Source organism: Sus scrofa, chromosome 16, assembly GCF_000003025.6.
Source record: "Sus scrofa isolate TJ Tabasco breed Duroc chromosome 16, Sscrofa11.1, whole genome shotgun sequence".
NCBI lineage: Eukaryota > Metazoa > Chordata > Mammalia > Artiodactyla > Suidae > Sus > Sus scrofa.
Window position 1 is genome coordinate 32451759 of NC_010458.4, and position 10827 is coordinate 32462585.

The following is a 10827-nucleotide window of genomic DNA, read 5'->3' on the forward strand; positions in this document are numbered from 1 at the left end:
CCCTATTGTAAAAGCAACGATAAACACAAGGAAGAGCAAAAGGATAAACATGAAGATGTTAAAACAGGACCTCGAAATCATAAAATGTGGGGAAGGAAAGTAAGAAAATCTAGACTCTTTTTTTTTTTTTTTTGTCTTTTTTGCTATTTCTTTGGGCCGCTCCTGCGGCATATGGAGGTTCCCAGGCTAGGGGTCCAATCGGAGCTGTAGCTGCCAGCCTACGCTGGAGCCACAGCAACGCGGGATCCGAGCCGCGTCTGCAACCTACACCACAGCTCACGGCAACGCCGGATCGTTAACCCACTGAGCAAGGGCAGGGATCGAACCCGCAACCTCATGGTTCCTAGTCGGATTCGTTAACCACTGCGCCACGACGGGAACTCCTAGACTCTTTTTTTTAAGAATGTGCTTGAGCCAATATGACTATCAGGCTAAAGCATAAAGCAAGTAGATATAGGAAGAGGTTAACATACTTGAAAAACAGGGCAACCACATATCAAAACCAAGCAACACATTCACAAAAACTAAAAAAAAAAAGAACACAAGCACAAAATAAAAGGAAATCGTCCAATCAAAAGAGGAACATAGAATCAACTGGAAAGCTGGGTTTGAAATGGCAATAAATACATATCTATCAATAATTAACCTTAAATGTCAATGGACTAAATGCTCCAATCAAAAGACACAAAGTGGCAGATTGGATAAAAAAGCAAAAACCTACAATCTGCTGCCTACAAGAGAAACACTTTAGGGCAAAGGACACATATAGATTGAAAGTGAGGAGATGGGAAAAGATATTTCATGTGAATGGAAAAGATAGGAAAGCAGGGGCAGCAATACTTCTATCAGACTAAACAGACTTTAAAACGAAGGCCATAAAGACAAAGAAGGACACTATTTAATGATAAAAGGATCCATTCAAGAAGAGGATAATTACACTTGTCAATATATATGCCCCTAATATAGGAGCACCCAAATACATACAACGAATACTAACAGACATAAAAGGAGAAAATGATGGGAATACAATAATAGTAGGAGACTTTAGCACCCCACTCACATCAACGGACAGACCCTCTAGACAGAAAATCAATAAGGCAACAGAGATCCTAAATGACACAACAGAAAAGCTAGATGTAATTCACATTTTCAGGACATTATATCCAAAAAAATCAGAATATACATTCTTTTCACAGGCAAATGGAACATTCTCAAGGACTGACCACACATACTAGGGCACAAAACTAACCTCAACAAATTTAAGAGTACAGAAGTTATTTCAAGCATCTTCTCTAACCACAAAGGCATGTAACTAGAAATCAATCACAGGAAAAGAAATGAGAAAAAAAACTGACTAGATGAACATGCTACTAAAAAACCAATGGTTCAAGGAGGAAATCAAAAGGAAAACTAAAAAAATACCTTAAGGCATTTGTTAACCATTGAGCCTGTCATGGCTCAATGGTTAACAAACCCGACTGGGAACCATGAGGTTGCTCAGTGGGTTAAGGATCTGGTGTTGCCATGAGCTGTGGTATAGGTCACAGACACGGCTCAGATCTGGTGCTGCTGTGGCTGTGGCGTAGGCCAGTGGCTACAGTTCGGATTAGACACCTAGCTTGGGATTCTCCATATGCCACAGGTGCAGCCCTAGAAAAGGCAAAAAGACAAAAAAAAAAAAAACCTTAAGACAAATGACAGTGAAAACACAACCATTGAAAATCTATGGGATACTACAAAAGCCATTTTTAGAGGAGATTCAGAGCAAAAAGGCCTTCCTTAAAAAAGAAGAAAAAAAATCTCAAATCAACAAGTTAACCTACCACTTAAAAGAATTAGAAGAAAAGAACAAAACCTAAAGTCATCGGAAGGAAAGAAATCATAAAGCTCAGAGAGGAAATCAGTAAAATAGAGATTCAGGCATTCCTGTCATTGCTCAGTGGTTAATGAACATGATTAGTATCCATGAGGACACGAGTTTGGTCCTTGGCCTTGCTCAGTGCGTTAAGGATCCGGCATTGCTGTGAGCTGTGGTGTAGGTCACAGTCGCAGCTCAGATCTGGCATTGCTGTGGCTGTGACATAGGCCAGCAGCTACAGCACTGATTCGACCCCTAGCTGGGAACCTCCATATGCCGCGGGTGCAGCTCTAAAAAGACAAAAAAAATAAAAATAAAAAATAAAATAGACATTTGAAAAACAAAAGAATAAAATCAGTAAAGCCAAAAGCTGGTTCTTTGAAACAGTAAACAAAATTGAACACCTCTGGCCAGACTCATCAAGAAGAGAGAGAAAGAACTCAAAGTTAGAAATCAAAAAGGAGCAATCTCAATGGATACTGCAGAAATACAAAAAAAAAAACCATAAGAGAATACTGTAACAAAATTTGACAACCTAGAAAAAATGAAAAACTTTCTAGAGATCTATAGCCTGCCAAAACTGAATCAAGAAGAAATAGAACAATTGAACAGATCAATCACTAGAAATGAAATGGAATATGTAATAAAAACACTCCCTACAAACAAAAGTCCAGGACCAGATGGTTTCACAGGCAAATTCTACCAAACATACAAAGAAATTATACCCATCCTTCTTAAACTTTTCCAAAAGGTTGAAGAAGCAGGAATACTCCCAAAGACACTCTATGAAGCCACCATCCCCCTGATACTAAAACCAGACAAAAATACTATCAAAAAATAAAATTGCAGGCCAGTAACTTTGATGAATATAGACACAAAAATTGTCAACATAATTTTAGTCAACCATACCCAACAACATATAAAAAAAGATCATACACCATGACCAAGTGGGATTCATCCCAAGTTCACAAGGATGGTTCAACATACACAAGTCAATCAACAGCATACACCACATCAACAAAAGAAAAGTCAAAACCACTTAATCATCTCAATAGATGCATAAGAAGCATTTGACAAAATCCAACATCCATTTATGATAAAAAGTCTTACCAAAGTGCGTATAAAGGGATCATACCTTAACATAATAAAAGCCATTTATGACAAACCCACAATTATATGATATTCAAAGGAGAAAAGCTGAAAGCCTTCCCACTAAAATTTGGAACAAGGCAAGGATGCCTACTCTCGCTTTTATTCAACATAGAACTGGAAGTCCTAGCCACAGCAATGAGACAAAAGTAACAAAAGGTATCCAAATGGGAAGAGAAGAGGTAAAATTGTCATTCTACACATATGACATGATACTATATACAGAAAACCCTAAGGACTCCACAGAAAACTAATTGAACTGATCAATGAACTCAGCAAAGTAGCAGGATATAAGATTAACATTCAGAAATCAGTTGCATTCCTGTATACTAACAATGAAATATTAGAAAAGGAATATAAAAACACAATATGTTGGAAAATCATATCCCCAAAAGTTAAATACCTAGGAATAAACCTAACCAAAGAGATGAAAGACTTACATGCTGAGAACTATAAAACATTAATCAAGGAAATTAAAGAATATTCAAAGAAATGGAAAGATTCCATGCTTCTAGATTGGAAGAATTAATATCATTTAAATGGCCATACTACCTAAAGCAACCTACAGATTCAGTGCAATCCCTACCAAATTACCCATGACATTTTTCAGAAAACTACAACAAACAATCCAAAATTTACATAGAAACATAAAAGACCCAGAATTGCCAAAGCAATCCTGAGGGGAAAAAAATAAGCAGGAGGCATAACTCTCTCAGACTTCAGATAATATTACAAAGCTATACTAATCAAGACAGTGTGGTACTGGTACAAAAACAGACATACAGACCAATGGAACAGAATAGAGAATCCAGAGATAAATCCAGACACCTGTGGTCAATTAATCTTCTACAAGGGAGGCAAGAATATAAGATGGGAAAAAGACAGTCTCTTCAGCAACTGGTGCTGGGAAAATTGGACAGCTGCCTGTAAATCAATGAAACCAGAACACACCCCTAAAGCAGGCACAAAAGTCAACTCATTATGGCTTAAAGATTTAAAAATTAGATACCCTAAAATTCCTAGAAGAGAACATAGGCATAACATTCTCTGACATTAACCATGCAAATGTTTTCTTGGGCCAGTCTCCCAAAGCAATAGACACAAAAACAAAATAAACCAATTGGGACCTAATCAAACTGACAAGATTTTACACAGAAAGGGAAACCATAAAAAGAAATAACCAAGAAGACAAACCACGGAATTGGAGAAAAAATAGTTTCAAACAATGCAACTGACAAGGATTTAACCTCCAAAATATAAATGTAACAACTCATGCAACTCAAAAGCAAAAAAACAACCCAATTGAAAAGTGGGCAGAAGACTGAATAGACATTTCTCCAAAGAACACATATGATGGCCAACAGGCACATGAAAAAATGCTCAACATCACTCATTTTTAGAGAAATACAAATTGAAACTATAATGAGGTACCACTTCACACGGGTCAGAATGGTCATCATTAGTAAGTCTACAAATAACATGCTGGAGAGGGTGTGGAGAAAGGGGTACTCTTCTACACTGTTGGTGGGAATGTAAATTGCTACAACTATTATGGAAAACAGTATGGAGGTACCTCAGAAAAGCAAACATAGAACTACCATATGACCCAGCAATCCCACTCCTGGGCATATATCTAGACAAAACTACAATTCAAAAAGATACATGCATCCCTGTGTTCACTGCAGCACTATTCACAATAACCAAGACATGGAAACAACCTAAATGTCCACTGACAGATGAATGCATTAAGAACATGTGGTACATGTACACAATGGAATACGACTCAACCATAAAAAAGAACAAAATAATGCCATTTGCAACAACATGGATGGAACTAGAGACTCTCATACTAAGTGAAGTCAGAAAGACAAACACCATATGATATCACTTATATCTGGAATCTAATATATGGCACAAATGAACCTATCTACAGAAAAAAAAATAATGGATATGGAGAACAGGACTGTGGTTTCTAAGCGGGGTGGTGGAGGAAGTGGGCTGGACTGGACTGGGAGTTTGGGGTTAGTAGATGTAAACTACTGTATTTGGAGTGGCTGAGCAATGAGATCCTGCTGTATGGCATGGGGAACTGTATCTAATCACTTGTGATGGAACATGGTGGAGGATAATGTGCAAAAAAGAATGTATAAGTATGTGTAGCCAGGTCACTCTGCTGTACAGCAGAGATTAATGGAACACTGTAAAGCAACTATAATACAAAAAATCTTAAAAACATAAAAGCAGTTTTATCTTTCCTCATGTTGAATATTTTTTTATTCTACTTTGAACTGTTTTTTGTTTTTTTTTGTCTTTTTGCCTTTTCTAGGGCCGCTTCCTGCGGCATATGGAGGTTCCCAGGCTAGGGGCCTAATCGGAACTGTAGCCGCTGGCCTATGCCAGAGCCACAGCAACGCAGGATCCAAGCCACATGTGCAACCTACGCCACAGCTCATGGCAATGCCGGATCCTTAACCCACAGAGCAAGGCCAGGGATCAAACCCGCAACCTCATGGTTCCTAGTTGGATTCGTTAACCACTGTGCCACCATGGGAACTCCTACTTTAAACTTTTTTAACTTTTCTATTTTTTAATTTTTTTAAAGCTTTACTGAAGTACAGTTGATTCACAAGGTTGTGATAATTTGTTATGCAACAAAGTGATTCAGTTATGCATATACACACATCTATTCTCTTTCAAATTCTTCCACATAGATTATCACAGAATATTGGGTAGAGTTCTCTGTGCTATACAGCAGTTCCCTGTTGGCCAGTCATTCCACATACTCATGCAAGTTGAATGTTTTAAACATATTTAACAAAATGGAGTTATTTTAACATAAAATTTTACACAATTCTAATACATGGCCTTACGGAGGAATGATCTGGTGAACTGATATATAAGAAAACAATCACCGGGAAACAATGCAAGTTTATATTGACCTTTTGGATAATGCTTGATGTTAATTGTTTACTAACACGAATTTTAATAAATCATTTCAATGTCTTTTATAAAATTTTATTTCATAAATATGTACTTACTAGGAAAAATAAAGACCAAATATATGTTTATCCACTAGTTAATTTAGGTATTCTTAAGTCCCTTGTTTATTTTTATGACCAACGTGGCTCAAATAAATTTTATCTTAAAAAAAACAAGTAGGGTTAACTTATGAAAATAACAGCGTTCTGAGACAGAGTCTGGGGACTGGGGAAGGGATGTTTAAGATCACAGGATCATGCTACCAAAAAATTATTCATAATGGCACTAGAGTCCAGGATGTTTCAAGCTCCTATACATGCTCCCTGAGCTTCCTCCACTTCGTGTAGCACAACCTCGATAACCCAAACATGGTCTATGAACTTCAGACCACAGTGAGTTCCCACAACCCGACTCTTAAGAACATGGATTCTATAAGTGCACATTACAAATCCTGCCAAACACACTCAAATAACACAAAATACTGTTGAGTGTCTTCCCAGTCTTCTCTAAGAACAGATCCAATCACCACACAAACACACCTTCAACGGCAGCCCATTGTAAAATAAATTTCCCGAACTTCAAAGAATAGCATTTTTCTATAATCATGATGGTGACATGGTGACCACAGTTTCCAATAAAACTGAATTCCAAATATCTAAGAAGGAATTCTATGATTTACAAATAGGACGACTAAGAAAATCCAGTATCTACTGACACACCAGGCAATTTGTTTGCCATATTTACTCTTCACTTTTTGGGGTACTGCCCTCCAGGAGAATGGGGGAAAATGAATGGAAAAATAAATAAATAAGCACCCCTGGCTTGTTCTGTGCTTTCATGTAGGCAAAGTTTTGCCATTGAGTAGGATACTTACTCTTGATTTCTGAGAAAAACACCATCAAATTAAGAAAGTTTTCTTTCACTCTGAACAAGAGTTTTTAATTAGGGATGATTATTAATTTCTACAACATATTCCTAGGTTGACAGATTAAGCCTCATTCTGTCTCTCCCGCTATACTAAGAGATATTCTTACACATTATCCTACTCATATATAGACTATACTACTCGAAAAGATGGAAAGACGGCATGCATCCTAAAGCCATTTGAAATACAGCTATAATAATAAAGCTGTTTTGAAGTTCCTGCTGTACCACAGGAAGATCTGTCATTGCCTCTGCAACAGCGAGGGTTTGATCCTTGGCCTGGCGCAGTGGGTTAAGGATGTGGCACTGCTGTAGTTGTGGCACAGGTTGCAGCTGCAGCTCAGATTCGATCCCTGGCCCCAGAACTTCCATATGCTGCAGGTGCAGACAAAAGTAATACTGATGATGATAATGATAATAAAGCCATTTCTTTATATGTGGGAAATGGTAAGTTCCAAAAAACAAAAAAGAGTGATCTTACTTTTCAGCTATGCATTTTTTCTACATTCCTCTGCACCCAGGAGAGCTATTATCCAGTATTAATAAGCATTTTTGTGAAAAAGTACACAGAGAATCCAATAATCTGAGTTCAAATGTTGGCTCTGCCACTTAACTAGCTAGGTGATGATAGACAAGTTTTTTAACTTCTGAATTTCAGTTTTCCCTCCTACAAAACAGGGATATTATTACTTCAGTGTCTAGCACTGTGCCCGACACAAAATAAAGTCTCAGTAAACCATGTTAAGTCAATAGAATGAACACATCAAAATGACATTAAACTGTTCATAACAGAACTGATGTAGAGATGATAGGTATTTATAAGTCTGTCTGTACCCATAGAGAGTTGCTGCTTTAACAAGAGTTGGTGCACACAGCCTTACAAAGAGTATGCAGTTAAAGCAAACCACATGCAAGTTACCATCTGTATGATCCTTCTCTACAAGATAGGCTGAGAAGAACGTATCTCACATACCCAGGTGGCACGAAAGCACTACCCTCCACTAATGGGGGGGATAATGGCAATTTCATCTCCTGATTGCAACAGGAGGAGCTGATCTCCAAGCTCGACATATTCCTGACGAACAGCAAGTATCACCTGATTTCTGACATCAGCCAATCTGAGAGGAAAAAATACGTAATTAGATGTATCAATGCTGTTAGGCCCCAAATCTCCTCAGCTGCAATCAAAATTATATAAATATTACTTTATGAAGCATCATCTGCAAAATTAAAATAACTCAAATTTTGCAGAGAAAAGATATATTCACTGAAGAACATAATTATTCACCACAAAGAACACAGTAAACTGCTAACAATTCTTTATTGGGTGATGTGTGTCTTGGGGAATTAAACAAAGAAACAAGCAAAAAAAACACTAGACTGGAGCCAACATTCAGACCAGGTCAAAAAAAAAAAAAAAAAAAAAGGAGTTCCCGTCATGGTGCAGTGGTTAACAAATCCGACTAGGAACCATGAAGTTGCAGGTTCGATCCCTGGCCTTGCTCTGTGGGTTAAGGATCCAGCATTGCCATGAGCTGTGGTGTAGGTTGCAGACGCGGCTCGGATCCTGCCTTGCTGTGGCTTTGGCGTAGGCTGGTGGCTACAGTTCCGATTAGACCCCTAGCCTGGGAACCTCCATATGCTGCAGGAGCGGCCCTAGAAAAGGCAAAAAGACAAAAAAAAAAAAAAAAAAAAAAAGGAAAATTTCTTAATCAGCACATGCCCTCCCCAGGAACTTTTCACCTAAGTACACAAGTAGTGGGACAGAGGCCTCATGTTTCATCAATTGTCAGGGCACCTTAAAAACTTGGATATGAAATCAAGAAGGAATAATTTTCTTTTTGAACATACACTGCAAATTACCTTTTACACTGTACTAAGACTTCCAAGTTAAACATCCACTCGGACTTAAGTGACTCTAATAATATTCCTGAAACACGTTCACATAAGCTACCTTTATATATTTTGTTTCAAAAAAACCAATAGCAGTAAAACTGTACGTTTTCAAGAGCCATAAAAAAAAAATCAAATATTGCAAAAATTCAAATTCAGCAGCACCTAATGTTTGTTCTTTTTCTTTGAATCTTAGAAATTTCTATCTTGAGCTCTCTAAAAACAGGGTGGGACAAAAAAGTTTAAAGCACACATTTTTAACAGAATTTATAACATTTTCACTTAACGTTATAAAAATGTAGAATATTCATTTTCAGTATCTTGTAAATTTTAAAAACAAATATAATCATGTCCTTTTGGGAGTATTCCAACTCACTATGTTTTTTCAGTAAAATATCTTTAAACTTTCTGAAGAAATCTTGTGTTTTTAAATATTAGAACTTAACTTTTCAAAAGTAACTCCAGAAAAATACAACTAATGATCCTCTTGACATTAAGCATGGAAATCAAAATTTACTTTTATCATTTACTCACACATTTTTAAATTTTAAAAGTGCTAATCATATACATTCTATAAAATTTTAACTACCCAGGATGGCGAGTTTCTATCTCATTCCACAGCTGCAATGCTTTTATTTCTTGTGGCACAGAAATGGTCTCTGAGCGAATTCCTGCTATTTCAGCACTTTTTGCAAAATACAACACTTCAACCTGAAAAGAAAGAAAATATTTTTAACTATAACAACTCGTAGTTCTTTCCTAGCTGTCCATGACTGGTTTTTTCTGTTTGTTTGTTTTATTTACTACTTTAACCAAATAGACTTTATATAAGTTAGAGAAAATTAAGTGCCCACAAAAATTTCAGTATATCTACAAGTTCAAATTTTGAAAAATTTTTGTTTTTAGTAAAATTCTAATTTCCAGATGCTTTTTAGTTCTATAAATGTATGTGTGCCACAACTAAAATCCTAACAATATCTTCTTAGAAACCATGAAGTTAGGTCTTTAACTGACATAAAATTACAGCACCTTTTATAAATACTTAAGCAATGAACAAATGTCTGAGTCTAGATGAATTACACAAAATAAGTAACCAAATAAGTGCAAGATATATATTTCATGGTTGTCATGTGACCTTTGATTCCAGTCTACATTACACTGAACCCAGCTGTTCAGGATTAAGTTATGCAACATACAAACCCTGATATTTACAAAAGCAGATGGGTCTGAAATACAGGATTAACTGGTTATTTTCTAGGACAAACCTATGCAAGCAGCCTGATATATCTAAGGGATCCGACCACATAAAATAACCCACCTGTCACTCAGAGCAAATTATTCTCTACCAAATAATCAGAGGGTTGGCAAAAACACAGATTTCATCATAGAAGGCTTAGTTAAGTGCATTTCTTTTTTAATTGAAAATTCGATTTCTTAAAAACGAACAATCTGACAAGGAAGGGCAAAGATAGCTGGTGCCTTTAGAAACCAGCTGGTCTTCCACACCGTCACGCAACAAGAGTTCGCGCAATGGACTTGACCTTCCTTGAGAAGGCCAGAACAAAGCCTCTGAAGCCAGGAGGGGCCAGTGCGGCGGTGGCAGTCGCCGGGGTCTGGCTGAGCAGGGCCAGGTCTGTGGAGGGGAGGAGCAAGGAAAGACACTTCTCAAAGTGCTCTCCACCCTTACCTGGCACCGTGGCACCATTCCGCCAAGAAACCCTCGCCTGGTACCCTGGCCGCGGAGGCGGAGGCGCCTAGTCTACAGAGTGCGCAGGCGCAACCTGCTGACCCCTTCCGCTCTAGCAGGGCATGCGCAGAGCTAGCTCCGCCCCGCTGTCCTCCCCGTGGCGCTGGTGCCGCCGACCGCCCAGCGAAATGCTTGGTATCCGTTCTCTTGTGGATGGGCAGTGGTGCTGAGCGAAAGCTATGCGTGTCGCTAAGTGGGAAAAGAGCTGACAACTCATGCCTTTCTCATAGGACGAGAGTCCGAGGTGCGAGAGAGCAGCCCCCGAACTTTCGTAGAT

At 38.0% G+C, this 10827-nt stretch overlaps 1 protein-coding gene across 2 annotated transcripts in view; it reads right to left on the bottom strand.

The window, feature by feature from the left end:
- MOCS2 (molybdenum cofactor synthesis 2) overlaps window positions 1-10604 on the bottom strand; it is a 34580-nt gene extending 23976 nt beyond the window's left edge. The window contains 3 exon segments of one of the 2 annotated variants that reach the window (NM_001244725.1): window positions 7884-8028; window positions 9393-9514; window positions 10491-10533. In NM_001244725.1, coding sequence (NP_001231654.1) covers window positions 7884-7981 — 98 coding nt within the window. In that variant the 5' untranslated portion in view covers window positions 7982-8028; window positions 9393-9514; window positions 10491-10533. 2 annotated transcript variants of the gene reach the window in all.